Genomic DNA, 15,436 nt, shown 5'->3' with positions numbered 1-15,436 from the left:
TCAAGAGCTGCCAAAGGAAAACCGAAACAAGAAATGGTAATGATGTCAATGATGAGGTAATTCAGACATAGTGGGGACCTGATCTACAAGGCACTTAAACTCCAAAGCAAACGCCTCTAAAGCGTTGGGTGTCACGGTCAGTGTCTGAAGGCTTCATACAGATGAGCGACTAGGGCTGTTCCTTGTATTCCCTTCCAAGGAGGAAGGCAACTGAATGGAACATTCTGTAGGTGGGTCCCTACTCCCTTGCCAGAGGGCCTGAGGGAACATTCTGGTTACATATCCACAAAGTGGGTATCATTTTTGCTTGCCTTGAAAAGCAAATCTAAAAATATATTTCCTAGCAGCTGTGTAACTGCAAAACAAAACAAAAAAAAATCTGCTCTACTGCAGCGCAAATTACTCACTAGATATCTCCAGGGTTCAGATGTTAATGCTTCAGAAATTTGCTGCAGATTTTACTGTATATATTTAGACCAAGGAACCTATTAGCTTGCGATCCACTAGAACCTCTACATTCTCATGAAAATGAGAAATGTGCCACTGTTGGCAACTTAAGGCTATAATTATGTTAATCTGACCATTCTAAGACTGAAATACGGTGTTTTTAAATGTTTCTGTATTTTTTATTATTCTTAACAATGATCTGAAGAAACTTGGTGAAATGCTAATAAGTTTCTATTCAGTAATCACTTTGTGACTAGAGCATAGAAATGAGTCAAACGTGGTATTTGGATATTTTTAATTTGGGCAGAGAATTTTTATCTACAGATATGTACTCATAGACACCGTGCATCTTAATAATATGAAAACTACCCAACTGTACTTTTATATTTTAAATGTAGAGACAGCGCATGTACACGCAAGGCCGTCTCCACATATACGCCCAATAACAAACATTTCAGCGTTTGCATTGAATCACCACACTTTGCTATACCAAAAAAAAGAAAGGTCAAAAATCATTTTTTGAGCAATACCACAAGGTGAATGTTGATAGAAGCCGCAACTAGAGAAAGCCCGCGCACAGCAACGAAGACCCAACACAGCCAAAAATAAATAAATAAATTAAATAAATTAAAAAAAAAAAAAAAAAGAGTCCTCAGGACCTCCGGTGTCTTGTTACTTGGCCCAAAAGAAAAGCTGTTCAGTACATCATTTTTGTGCAGATTGATTTATTAAAGACCTGTCCAGATAAAAGGTGTGAACGCCGAGTGCATCGTTTCAGCTGGACGACCACTGCTCGTCGCTCAGGCTGCACTAACTCACCCCGTATTCCTGAAATACGAAGACTGTTTCCCTCAGTAGGTTGATCGCCACATGTACTTGATTTCTTTCTTTTTATTTTTTTTTTCTTTTCCTGTGAAATCAAAGGTCATGCTTTCCCTTGTTCTGATTGAACTCTTTGAACCTGTTCCTTTTCTCTTGCCCTTGATATGGTATCAAGAGCTGCCAAAGGAAAACCGAAACAAGAAATGGTAATGATGTCAATGATGAGGTAATTCAGACATAGTGGGGACCTGATCTACAAGGCACTTAAACTCCAAAGCAAACGCCTCTAAAGCGTTGGGTGTCACGGTCAGTGTCTGAAGGCTTCATACAGATGAGCGACTAGGGCTGTTCCTTGTATTCCCTTCCAAGGAGGAAGGCAACTGAATGGAACATTCTGTAGGTGGGTCCCTACTCCCTTGCCAGAGGGCCTGAGGGAACATTCTGGTTACATATCCACAAAGTGGGTATCATTTTTGCTTGCCTTGAAAAGCAAATCTAAAAATATATTTCCTAGCAGCTGTGTAACTGCAAAACAAAACAAAAAAAAATCTGCTCTACTGCAGCGCAAATTACTCACTAGATATCTCCAGGGTTCAGATGTTAATGCTTCAGAAATTTGCTGCAGATTTTACTGTATATATTTAGACCAAGGAACCTATTAGCTTGCGATCCACTAGAACCTCTACATTCTCATGAAAATGAGAAATGTGCCACTGTTGGCAACTTAAGGCTATAATTATGTTAATCTGACCATTCTAAGACTGAAATACGGTGTTTTTAAATGTTTCTGTATTTTTTATTATTCTTAACAATGATCTGAAGAAACTTGGTGAAATGCTAATAAGTTTCTATTCAGTAATCACTTTGTGACTAGAGCATAGAAATGAGTCAAACGTGGTATTTGGATATTTTTAATTTGGGCAGAGAATTTTTATCTACAGATATGTACTCATAGACACCGTGCATCTTAATAATATGAAAACTACCCAACTGTACTTTTATATTTTAAATGTAGAGACAGCGCATGTACACGCAAGGCCGTCTCCACATATACGCCCAATAACAAACATTTCAGCGTTTGCATTGAATCACCACACTTTGCTATACCAAAAAAAAGAAAGGTCAAAAATCATTTTTTGAGCAATACCACAAGGTGAATGTTGATAGAAGTACTTCTATCAAGAAGTATTCTAAAGCACTTGGGTCCCTGTTTTTAATGTGGGACCAGACTAAAATGGACTGTATAGCTGAAATTCTGAGCACATCCGAAAACTTGCCTTTAGCTACTTGGTTCAGCTTCCTCCTCACCAACCAAAACCACAGTCAAGTGATGACATGGATTCTCTTTTCATTCCCAAAGAGAGGTTCTCCCCGATGATAGCTAGGAAGGGAGGAAGGGTCCAAAACAACGATAGGGGTCATCACCCATGTCACAATTTTTATAAGTAACTAATACTTGAATCTGCTAGTTGAACCAGTAACAAGTGGATGGAGAGTCTTATGTCTCCTGATCTGGGGTCAGGATCACCAATTCACGTGGGAATGGGAATGAGGAGGAGCGCCTCCGGGCTCCCCTGGTGGCGCAGTGGTTGGGAGCCCGCCTGCCGATGCAGGGGACGCGGGTTCGTGCCCCGGTCCGGGAAGATCCCACGTGCCGCGAAGCGGCTGGGCCCGTGAGCCATGGCCGCTGGGCCTGCGCGTCCGGAGCCTGTGCTCCGCCACGGCGGAGGCCACAGCAGTGAGAGGCCCGCGGACCGCAAAAAACAAAAAAAAAAAAGAAAGAAAGAAAAGCGCCTCCTTGAAATGTTATGTGATTGCATATGAATGGATTTTTTTTTTCTCAAGGATGAGGTCTTTGGAATATAATACAGCATGGTGTTCTTGTGTTGGCTGCTTTCAGAATCTTCTTTCTTTCGTGAGCTCTTGTATCTCAAGAAGAGAGTGTATCGTTCTCTTTACCCTCCTGTGCGTGTGTTAAAGCGGGGATTCGCCATTCTGTTCGTGTTGCTCTCACAGTTCATGGGGTGAGCCCGTGAACGTTCATCGTGCTGTGTATGGACCATGCTCTGCTGCATGCAAAGTCATATAAGGGGAATGCAGCCCATTGGATGTTCACAGCACCAGCAGGGTAAGTACAGAAGGTGTTCCCGAGCTCACTTAGCAGCAGGACCCACGGCAGGACCACAGTCGCCGCCGTGCGACCACAGCCCAAGGAGATCCTCGGGAACAGAGACCAAGCCTTTTCATCCATGATCCAGCGCTCTCTCCACCACACCCTGCTGTCCTCCTTCTGTATCATGGTGAAGAAGGGTACTGATCAAAGGGGGAAGATGATTAAGTCTTTTTTAAAAAAAACTTTGGAAACTACTTTGTGGGCTTCAGCGCATTGAACAAGTTTAGAGTTGAGGGTCTCTGGAATCAAGACCACGTCTTCTAATTTTAAGAAACTCCCTTTGTCTGTTTATCGACCCCTATCTTCCTGTCCTCTTTTGGAGAAATTTTGCCCCAGTGTTGCTTTTCAGAGAAAGGAAGAAAAGTGAGAGAAAGGATAATACAAAGAAGAAGAAAAAGAAAGCTGGAGGTTGGCTTGGGCAGTGGGGGAGGATGAGCTACTTTGGGGTCAGCCTGGAGCCTGTTTCTCTTTGAAGGGAGTTGCAAGCTCTTCCTGATAATCATGAACTTCGGAAGGCACCCCACAGATGACAACGCATTTTTGTCACCTGCCTCACCTCCTGTGTGATAGGATCCTTCCAGGGGGCAGTGTTTGGAGGTGGGGGGGAGCACAACTAGATCGGGGCTGCCCTTTTGCCTGATGTGGGCATTGTGTCACATGGCACGCGACTTCCTTACGTCCCGGGCCGGTAGCTGTGCATTTTGTTCCTCGTGGTTACTACGAGTCAGGAATGCAGGGCGTCGCTCAAGGGCAGGAATGCTCAAAGGCTCAGCAGTGTGTCCCTAGAGGCAGGGAAGCAGATCTTGTGTCTGGCAGGGAGGCGTCTGGCCTGGTCAGAACCTGGCGGGGAGCAGGGACTGTCAGTGCAGGGTGAGGCCTGGCAGGGCGTGGGCAGAGAAGCACGCCAAGCCCAGCCTCTGGGTGTGCTCGACTCCCAAACTGGTTGTCTTTGAGGCTGTTATTTATCCAAATAAGGAGAGGCAGTGGTTTTGCTGACCATCTCAGATTCCAAGCCTTGTCCACTGGCTGGCTGGTTGGCTGACTTGATATTTGAACTGAAAACACAAAGGTATTCCTTTGAAATGGAGCACTCTCGTGGGGCTCCTGGGTGCCCTGGAGTCAATGTTTGGAAGGCAGTTATCTACCCACATTTGTAGATAACAGTAATACGGTCTGATCTGTGTTACCCTCCTCTCATGCCTCTTGCAACATTCAATCCAGATGACTTCGTTCAGGTATTTCTGGACCTGATTTTAGATGGGAATTCTACTGATCATAGTGATTCTTGAACCACTGCCCTCCTTTGAACCTTGAACCATTCAGATAAAGTCAGGTCTCTACACTGATTTCTTAACCCTAGAGTTTGAGATTGTTCTGGTCCTGGTATTTGACTTCGTTCCTTCATCTGTTCAAATAGGGATTATATTGTTTATCTGATGGAAGTGTGCTAGGAATTAAATGGAAATGCATTTGATAAGTAAGAAGTCTCCAAAAATATTAGGTTCCTTTCCCTATTTCCATCTTCTCCTGGCAGATTTAATTGCCAGTATGGAGAATCTCTAGGTAATTATGATTGTCACCCAAAGTTGAGTAAGGTCATCTTTCTGAGCTAGGATTTAAGCAAGCCCACAACAGAATGGAGATTTGGATGTGAGCTTGCTCTCCCCTTTACTCCCTAGAGCAGCTTTTGTCAAAGAGTGGTCCCTGGACCAGCAGGTCAGCATCAACGGGGAACTTGTTAAAAAGGCAAATTCTCAGGCCCCACCCGAGTCCTGTTAAATCAGACACTCGGGAAGTGGAGCGCGTTAATCTGTGTTTCAGCAAAAGCCCTCTGGGGGATTCCGATGTTGTTGAATTACGTTGAATTCGGAGAACCACTGCCCTAGAATAATTTGCTGGTCGGATCAGAGGTCTAGTCACTCCGCAGGACACCTGACGCTTCCTCACCCCTGGTCTATGACCATGCCTTTCTTCCTGCCTGGAATTCCCAAGAAAGGAAACGCTTTCTTCCCTACCGAAATTCTGCTCATGATTTGTGGACTCACTTAAGTCTCACCTCTTCAGAGAAGTGTTCCTCAACTATCCCAGCCAGAAAAATCTTATTCTTCTAGAGATTCCAGAGGGTTTGTCTGTTGCACTTATTTGACACTTGCCACAGTTATTCTTGCTTTTTGTCTTATTTTCGTTACTCATGTACATGCTTCATCTTCTTCTCTACTCGTAAAAGGTAGGAATTGTGGCTTAAAGATTCTTTTTTCTTCCTCAGCCTTAACCCTGGGCTTTGCATGGCTTTGCATACATAGTGACTACTCACGTATTTCACAGACCCACAAAATGTTGCCTTTGGAATGGGTCTGAGAGACAACGAGAGATCAGACTTCTTGCGTACGGGTAAAGAACCGGATCTTAACACCTGGATCAGAAGTCAGGTTCCATGATACCCGGTTTGGTGTTCTTCCTTCACGTACTGCATTGACTGGTGAGAGACACCTGACTGGGACACTCAGGGCCACTGGCCTGGTCCAGACTAGCAGATGTCCTTGGTTTGCTGCCACAGACTCCAGCTAAACCCAAGGAAAACAGATGGGTTTTCAAAGGTATATTCATGTAATTTATAAACCTGGAACCTTTTCAGTTCTTTCATAACTAATGAGAATTGGGAAAGTTCACAAGCCTATATAATTATGTAACAGTTGGCATCTAGTCCCTGTCATACATGAGAGAATTTTGCCAGTTCACGTACTCAGTATACCTGGGACACCCATGGAACTTCTTTTAGTTTCAAGAGTTGCTGTTAAGAGTAGAAAGAACGTGGCTCTTCTGAACCCAGGAAAAATATGCACAAGGGCTGTTTTGATCTGGATCGCCCTCATTGTTTTTTCATGTTTATTTTGAGGGAAAAATTGAACTTGGTGGATTTGTTGAATTATTGTCCCTCAGTGTTATCCTCTGGGGCTCTTCGTTCACACAACCCTTTCTTCTTTGACACTGGCTAATGTTGTGCAGCTGAGGATCAAAAATAATGGCACGACTAAAACACCTTTCATCAGAAGCCATCCGTAAAATTCCCTTTAAAATTGGCTCTGCTGGGCTTCCCTGGTGGCGCGGTGGTTGAGAGCCCGCCTGCCGATGCAGGGGACGTGGGTTCGTGCCCCGGGCCGGGAGCGGCTGGGCCCGTGAGCCGTGGCCGCTGCGCCTGCGCGGCCGGAGCCTGCGCTCCGCAACGGGAGAGGCCACAACAGTGAGAGGCCCGCGTACCGCAAAAAAAAAAAAAAATGGGCTCTGCTGACATAGCTCACCTTATATTGTGTTGTTTGTTCTATCACTTGGTAACAGAACCAGCGCATATCCTACCCCGATCAGCATGAAAACAGAGCAGGATGTAGGCAACGGAATGATTCCAATAGAAGGACCACGGTTATAACCCAGGTCCACAGAGTTGATTCCAGAAAAGTCGTGAGGAAAGAAGGGGGAGAGGGGTAGGGGGACAGGAAGCAGGCCTGAAGGAGTTAAATCTACCAGGGAACCCTTGGTGTTAAGAAGCCGAGGCTGTTTGAAGCCCTGAGAAAGGGGCTGATGGCGATTTGAGTAGCTACGTTGTGAGAGGGCAGTGGCAGACCGAGAATAAACGACCATTTGTTTTCCAACTTGGCATCATCCATTCATCAGTTTGTTTACCAGCATTTTCTCCCGTGGTCTCTGAAGAATATCTGTCCTCTAAGCTATAGCTGTAGAGCGTAAAATTCTAGGTAGATTGTTGTCAGTTTGCTGTTTAGGTTTGGATACGGTGAGGATATGTTGTTTCATCAAACTAAACTTTTTTCTTAAATTCTGACCTTGCTGTGAGCATCCTAAAGCTGTATAATGTTGTGTCAGCTTCCTTTCACTTACAACATAATCACCTAGATCCGCTTCCTGAATGAAAGGTAAGTGGGACATAGGGCACAGTGACAGAGGTGGAACGCATCTGAGAGATGTGGTCCCAGAAATGTCACCCAGTAGTGGAATCGGGGTCCTAATGGTAAAGAGTGTTAATCAGATGAGGCCCAGATATTTTATCCCATAAGCAATCTGGTGTCTGTGACCCATGAAGACATATATATGTGTGTATACATATACGTATATGTGTATATACACGTATTTACACGTATGTAACTGGTGATGTAATGATACCCATATAGTGATAATTAACTAGTGGTATATAATATATGAGGATATGTAAGTATATTATATATAAGCATAATGTATACTAATATGTACATTAGTTAAATACAACGTATAATTAATTATATAACTAATTTTGAGGCAGGAAGATAAAAATTAATAGTAAGTCAAGAGAGTACCTGTATCATTATATCCTAAAGCCACTGAGCTGTCCTGTTACTCTTTTCCTCTGCCTTGAAAATCTGGACCTGAAAGGCGAGCAAATGAGGTACTTCTCGAGCGGAGTTCACCAGACTGCCCACTCATGGTCAAAACTCAAATGCATGAACCCTCAGTACTTCTGTAGGGAAGACCTTGGGAGCATAAGTCCTTGCAGAGCTGCTCAGCGACCTGAAGGACATGAGATTTCACACTTAAACAGAGAAGGAAGTAGGGACGGTGCTGAGGCCGAAGATGGGGATGCTTGCTGCTTTGCTACTTAGTCCTGTGTGAAGCTGGACAAGGTTCTTATCTCCTCACACTTCCGTTTTCTCACCATTCGCGTGTGGAGAGTGACACCGGACCTCCTGACCCGTGCATTTCACTTCGTTCTGTGGCTCGTGAAATAAAATCACCGTTGAAAGCACTGTCTAAACTGCAAACTGCTGGATGATGGTGATGATGATGGGGTGTGTGTATAGCCATCTTCCATCGTACCTTCACCCCATGGAGTTATCTAGATTTTTCTTGGCTGTCATCCCAAGATAAGAGAAGTGGAGGAGAGGAGAATTCCCTGGCAGTTAGGACTCTGCGCTTCCACTGCAGGGGGCACGGGTTCAATCCCTGGTCGGGGAACTAAGATCCCACGTGCCTCGTGGTGCGGCCAAAAAAAGGGGGAAAAGGGTAAAATGCTTCGTAGAATAAAAAACATTATAAATAAATAAAACAGTATATTATATATTGTAGGATGTTATGTTGACCAGTGAAATAGGAGTTTAGAGACTTGTCCTAGAAAGAAAAACAAAATCTAAGGCCCTGAACATTTGTATTTGGGTGATGGAGAGGACTTATCTCGGAGCACCAAAAGGGAGTTGTGTATAAAAGTAATTGTCTGTGCAGGAAATGGGTGGATGTGCAGAGATGAGATAAATAATGAGGAGTTCTTTGTACCATCCGTTGCAGGTGGTAGCAAGAAAATATCGTTTTACAAACTGTAACTATTTTAGATATGAAAAGAGCTTGTCCCTGCCTGAGTATCCCAACAGAAGATTGAGTGTCGTTATGAGGACGTTGTTCTTTTATCTGCGCTGCAGCCCTGCACAGTTACTGATTGTGGCTTGGAAGTTACATGATTTATTTCATGTTACTTGTTATGCGTTTCCATCCTGAGATCTTGAGTCACCACTGGGCACGGTATTAAGTCAGCCAGCGGGTCTGATGCAGGAGGGCCCAGCAGAGTTGGCTGTGTCAAAATATTTGTGGGAATAACACTCATCTTAAATATAGCCAGAAGCTCACCCTGTCTTTCCTGAGAATTAAATAATTTTGGCAACAGTCTGTCTGTCTCGTGTCTGGGAAACATTCCATTTATGACCAAATGAAACATTAATAGACCTTCCAAAGGACCATCTTTCCAATTTTAACAGTGTAAGAAAGATGAATTTGAAATTTTTCCAGCATCAAAATCACTCCGCTTCACAATAGCATCTTTGTGTTTGTAAGAGTGGTTTAGATTTTCTTTTAGCATATGTACTTTTTAAAAAAAAAAAAAAAAACCAATAAAGCAGCGAATGCAAAAGGGGAAATCGGAATAAATTTCACAAGACCGTTAGCCTTACCAGAGCATAAAAAGTATTTCCTGTTGAGGTAGTGCTGACTATTTATTAGCATGTCTTTTCTTAATACTCACTAGAAATAGATTGCTTCCACTTTGCCTGGTGTGCCAGCCAGCGAAAAGGAGCAGGGAGGGTGAATAGCAGGACACTTAACACACTGCTGGGAAGCGCAGGCTCACAAAGGCTGTAGCATCCGAGCCAGGCAGCTGAGAACTTGGCCAAGGAACAGAACCGGAGCGTGGGATGTTGCTGATTGGGTCCACCCAGAATGAGCCAAACCTCGCGGTAAGTTGTCAAGAGCCATTCTCTGGAGGGCACAGGCCACCCAGGTGAAGCCGAGTTCTGTGGCAGCAGAATCCTGTTTAGGAAATTACCTTGCCTGATCCCCTCGCCGGCACTGGGTTACTGAACTCCCCTCTCTCTTGGGTGAGCTGGGCGCTGAATCCTTGCTAGAGAGCGTTTAACTCATCCCGATTCACCACGGGATTGGGCCAGCTTTCACACTCCTGACGGTGGATTACTGCTCTGGTCCTGACCAAGCCATGCCTCTCCTGCCCAGACGGTGCCCTGAAGCATTTTGAGCGTCAAAGAAAATTGCCCTGAACATGGCAGGAAGGAAGAGATGGGAGAGGTGACCGGGACCATGTCTGGCCTTGCGCCCACCGACTCCCAAGGTAGCACGGTCCACAGAAGCCACCTGCCGCTCAAGCGGCGGAAGTGGACTCCCGCGCAGAGCTTGGCGGGGTTCACGTGCCCGACAGCGGTGACAGCTCAGTGCCTCTGGGCCGGGGGGCAGGGCCGGCAGGACCCAGACACTCCACGTTCGTTCACCTCCCTCACGGTCCTGCACGTACGAAGAGCCAGGTCCGTTCGTACGGGAATGCTGCTGGGTAGGACATCTTATGCCCTGCCCTCGGGGTGGGACCACAGCTTCACCTCCACCCCCCCCTCCTGGAAAGCACGCGTTTGAGTGAGGGAACGAGACCTGCCAAATGTGTGCCAGATGTGCCAGGGACCAAGACTGCGTGTTTCCCGTACAATGGTGAGAAATAACAAACTCTTGCCAATTAGATTAAAGATCAAAACAAGGCTTTTCGCATTCCGTCTACTCTTCTCCGACCTCTTAGGTGGCATCTGTTACAACCGCTTCACCCAAATATTGTTTCGAATGAGACATCTTAGGGGGAAAGCAATGTCTTGGGCTCCGCGTGCTCCTTCCTTTAATCACCACAGAGCTTTTTGATAGCAGTAAACAGTTTGTTTGTTTTTTTTTTTTAGAGAGAGCCTGCGACACTGACTGGATTTGAACTTAAGAAACATCATGGAATTCTTTTGGTCAGCAAGAACGACCTCTAAAGGCCTTAAAATGTTTGAAAAACGCACGTGGTCGTGGGGTGTGGCGTGAGGCCAGCAGGGCCTCCAGCCCAGCCTTCTGAGCTGTTTGTCCCTGGATTCCCCCTGGAATGGCTTTCTGCCCTATTCAGTGCCCGAGGGCTCAGAAGGCACGATGGTGATGAAACAGAGCCTGCCTGGGAGCTAAGGAAATGCTTCCTTGCTCTCACCTCTTGTCGGTAATATGTTAATGGCTGTCTCTTCTGAGGGCTGCACGAGCCACTTCCTGTTGGAAACACAGCCTTCCTAGTGCCTGTCCCCTGGAAGAAAAGAGCTGTGTTGACAGCCGTTGCTCCCGGGTGTCTCTGGAGAGTGCCCTGGCCTTCCCCTCCTCTGTCTTGTCGAGGGTAAGGCGGAAGGACTCGGGCTCCCTTTCCCAAATACCCTCTTTGCTTAGCCTTGGCTGGCCCTCTGTCTCTCTCCCGCCCCTTTCAGGTATGTTTTCTAGAATGATTGCACTTGCTTGCCTGGTGCTGCCTAGGTCTGATTCATGGCTGCTACTCAAAGTTCAGCTTGGTGAAACCTGGTTAATTAATAGACAGCCTCCTCTGTCACCCTCGTGTTTACCCTCCGGTGTTATAAACCAGGGGGAGAGGCTCACGTCTCTTTCGGTTGTCAACCCACGGACTTCAAAAGGCTGGCGGCAGGATGGGCATTGGGTGCTGGCCCATCTGGGTTTTCTCAGGAGCCCCCCGCCTCCAGCAGAACACTGAGAGTCGGGCCTGGGGAAAATGAGCATGTTGGGTTTTCTGATGATTTTGTTTGTTGGTGGCTGGTTGTTTGCTTGTGTTCGTGACCCTCTTCGCCTTAGTGAGATCTGTCTTGTAATATTTCCTTCATTGTTACCCCATTTACCTAGGCCTCTCTGAGTTCATTTGTTGGTGTGTGTTTTCCGTGTGAGCAGTTGTTAGAGGACTGAGTCACCCGTGCGGTAGCCTGTGGTTGGATGTGGGCTGAGGTTATTCAGTGACTAATATCCAAGGGGAGGAGAAATTGGCTTATCATGGGGAGGACGTCTTTTTATCCATGCCTGTAGCAGCTTCGCTCAGAAGACCGGGGTAAAACAGAATGGTCTTTACTGGTTGTGAACACCAGGGAACATTTTAGGATCTGTGTTTTTGTGTGTGTGATTTCTTCTCTGAAGAGAAAGCTGTCTAAAATATCCACGTGTGGAACCGAGGATTGAGATGAAGCCAGCAAACAAAGGAATCGCGTGATTGGGAGCTCAGCCAATGTGCTTTTTCCCGGCGTTAGCTGTACAGGTGATTTCCTTTAGAAAAAGTAAGTGGCTTTAATTCTTTGAGGATGAAAGAGTCTCCTAAGAGCCATTTTCAGTTTTGTCTGGTGACTTCATTGTATGGTCTGATTGAGTGGTGTGTTTACAAATTCTAGACTTGGAAGGGTGGGGTTTGAAATACAATAAACTGTACATGATATTCCCTTCCGCAAAGAATATATATATATATATATTTTTTTTTTAATGCTCCATAAAGAGACATGATCACGTGAGACAGTTTCCCAAATCATTTGAAAGAAACATTTTTCATGCTAGATTTTTTTTTTTTTCCCAGAAGCCATTGTAAGTTTTTTCTCCTCCTCTTTTATATTCGAGAAACTTGTAAATGAGTAATCTTGGATTTAACTTACGGTGTTTGGGGGGAAACGAAATATAGGTATGTTAGGATTCCTACCTCAGACTTCAGGTGATTAATTTGAAACTGCCCCAGATTCATTCTGGTCTTTAAGGAGGGTGAGCCAAGCAGCGTATTGAGCCGTGTGCTACGAGCAGGGCAGCGGCCTCTCAGCTGGGACCACGGTGCAGAGGCTCTGGAAGAAACTCTGCTGTTTACAAGAATTGGAAGGACTCAACCAAGAGCTGGCCGTAGTTTGGGCAGTCATGGAAGGAGGGAGACAATGCCCAACAAAACAGACGATCGGTGAGAACAGCCTCATTCATGCGTTGCCAATATATCTAGCGCAAATAGATGAATTTTTTCTTTGTCTGGGCCGAGGTGCAGGGAAATAAATATCCATGTTGTGTCCTGGGGAGGTGTTAAAAGAATCTTTATTTTTGTATTTAGGTCATCTCTTTCTTGCTGTAAAATGAACTTCTTTAAAGCTCACATAAAGACGTTAGGGTTGAAATTTTCTGGGCTAAAAGTGTCCGTGATATAATATATCAGATATTTTCAACTTTCTAAGAGTGATGAAACGATACAGAAGATTAGTGACCATCAGAAGAGCTGGTGGGAGAATAGAGGATTCAGGGATATTAAGGTGAATAGCAACTGTGGGCGTGCGTGTGTTTTGCCTATTTATTTTACATTTAAAGTTTAATATAAGTTTCTCCTAAAAGGTCTGCCTTTGGGGCTTCCCTGGTGGCGCAGGGGTTGAGAGTCCGCCTGCCGATTCGGGGGACGCGGGTTCGTGCCCCGGTCCGGGAGGATCCCACGTGCCGCGGAGCGGCTGGGCCCGTGAGCCATGGCCGCCGAGCCTGCGCGTCCGGAGCCTGTGCGCCGCAACGGGAGAGGCCACAACAGTGAGAGGGCCGCGTACCGCCAAAAAAAAATTTAAAAAAAAAGGTCTGACTTCGAGTAATAGTATAGGAAAAACCTAGCATGTGTTTAATGTCATTTCTTTACTCGTTAGGCAAAACACAGTTAAAATACAAAACAAAACGAGACCATGCAAGTGCCTGATTCTAGGAAGATATCTCCATAGAAAGAACACTAATACAAAGGGCTGGGATTTTTTTTAAACTATGAATTATAGAATCTTAACTGTCATCCTGGTTCAGTCAGTCAGGCAATGAGTATCTCCTATATATAAAGTCCGCTTTTTATTGGAATAGCCAGAGGACTCCTTGGAAGATCACACTGAAGACTTCAGAAAGATTCTTTCTTTTTGTCTCCCCATACCTTCTGCCTCATCCTAAGAGTGATTTGCCTTTGGTTGCTCTGTATCCTTTAGTGTATGAACCCAAGTTATCTAATTTTAAGGGTTTATTCAAGTGGTAGGTTTAAAACATTTTCCTACTATATCATGGGAAGGTGATGTCCTTCTCTACTTGGGCTCCATGTAGAGCCAAGGATGAAATTATCAAGGTTCTTCTCAAAACTCAGTCTTGGAAAGTCAGTCCTGGGTTGGCAAACCAAAAGAAGAATTTTGCCGAAGGCTTCCAACCTCTGGGTCACCCATATTGATGGAGACATTCAACCTTAGATTACCTGTTTTGGCATAGCAGAATGCTTGTATTCACCTCCACTGTGGATAACTCAGGTGGACAGTAATTCATTCAGTGGCCCTGTTGGATAATGGCAGGATTATTTTGAAGTGGACAAGGCAGGGCTGACATACAGCATTACCGTCAGGTACGTAATGTTGATTGCTTATGGCTACGATCTATCCTCGCTGGCTGAGGTCCCATTCTGGCTGGTTGGTACTCATGTGATACTGGCTGTTGGATGTTCAATATTTTTACTGTCACCTGCATTTCCCGTATGAATGCACAGTGTATCTGAATTATTGTTAATTAATTGTTACATTTCTTTCTGAATTCATCTGCACGAGGCATCCGGAAAGTCTGATGAGATTTTTCTAATGAGTTCCTTTGCATGTGTTTTATTTTAAATTTTATATAACTTCATTTCATTTAGTTATATAATGTGCCTCCTAGCCATTTCTTTTCACATCACCAAACATGTTTTTAAAACACCTATGCGGGCGTCTCTGTTGTTTTAAAAGAAACTTACTCAAATTTTTATTAATTAACTTTACGTTTTTCTTTCATTAGTACTCTTTATTCTTCTAGACAGTTGTGTACTCCTAGGAATATTGATGTCTCATTTTGCTGTCTTACCGGAAAAGGGGGAGTTCTCTATGTGTTCATTTGGTTCAGGATCCCCCAAATGCAGATGAAGCCGGATGAGGAGGAAAAAGAGGACAGGGAGTAGCGACGAACCCCGTTAGGATTATGGTTCATCCTAAGTGGGTTCTAGACATTTGAAACCCTATTCTTTGGGGGGAGGGGGGGATGAATAACAATAATGACAATAGTACCTACTAGTTGTTGCACCTGATTGACCTTGAGCACCACGTGATGCTTTATACACAGTGGCATGTTTGAATATATCTTTACGTGTGTTTGGGTTGATTATTGCATTGTGTGGTCTGATTGGGTGGGGAATTTGGCCAAATATGCACTGCCGGCTGAGCCTGTCCCTCTTGTATTTTATCACCTGTGAAGCCCTGCCCTGCGTACCACTGAGCCTGACCTTTCGTTTCACTGAGCCCTGCATTGAGGAAGACAGGGTGGGAGAGGTATTTATAGAGGATCCATGTTGATCTACTACAAAACTTTGGTTATATGGTTGCTCCAGCCATTCTGGAATGGGAATCAGGTATATTATCACACAGTGACCTTGGGAATGCCCTCCTGGTCTATGGCCCTGAGCCCCTGAGCCTTGAGAGTGCGTGGGCTGGAGCATCGGGACTGGGCCATGTGGTGGAGCGGACACACCTGGAGGCTGACCTTGACCTCACCCTAGGTGTGACTCCCCAAGGGCTAGGAACTGGGGTGAGGGTCCCAGGGGTGAGGACAGCTTGAGGATATCCCAAGTCCGGT

The 15,436-nt window shown here is 45.1% G+C and overlaps 1 protein-coding gene across 29 annotated transcripts in view; it reads left to right on the top strand.

Annotated features, from left to right (window-relative positions):
* KIAA1217 (KIAA1217 ortholog) overlaps positions 1 to 15,436 on the top strand; it is a 329,171-nt gene that overhangs the window by 228,603 nt on the left and 85,132 nt on the right. For 17 of the 29 annotated variants that reach the window (XM_055087778.1, XM_055087779.1, XM_055087777.1 and 14 more), the window contains one exon: positions 10,699 to 10,755. The exons of 7 other annotated variants lie outside the window; for them this stretch is intronic. In XM_055087778.1, coding sequence (XP_054943753.1) covers positions 10,699 to 10,755 — 57 coding nt within the window. Of the gene's footprint in view, positions 1 to 4,884; positions 6,040 to 9,416; positions 9,706 to 10,698; positions 10,756 to 10,818; positions 11,160 to 11,631; positions 12,094 to 12,367; positions 12,750 to 15,436 lie in introns of those variants that run through there. 5 more of the 29 variants (XM_028495553.2, XM_028495554.2, XM_028495557.2 and 2 more) reach the window with 5 other exon arrangements.

Source organism: Physeter macrocephalus, chromosome 11 (genome assembly GCF_002837175.3).
Source record: "Physeter macrocephalus isolate SW-GA chromosome 11, ASM283717v5, whole genome shotgun sequence".
NCBI classification, from domain to species: Eukaryota; Metazoa; Chordata; class Mammalia; order Artiodactyla; family Physeteridae; genus Physeter; species Physeter macrocephalus.
The sequence above is the reverse complement of the archived record's forward strand: the minus strand, read 5'-3'. Positions and strand labels throughout refer to the sequence as shown.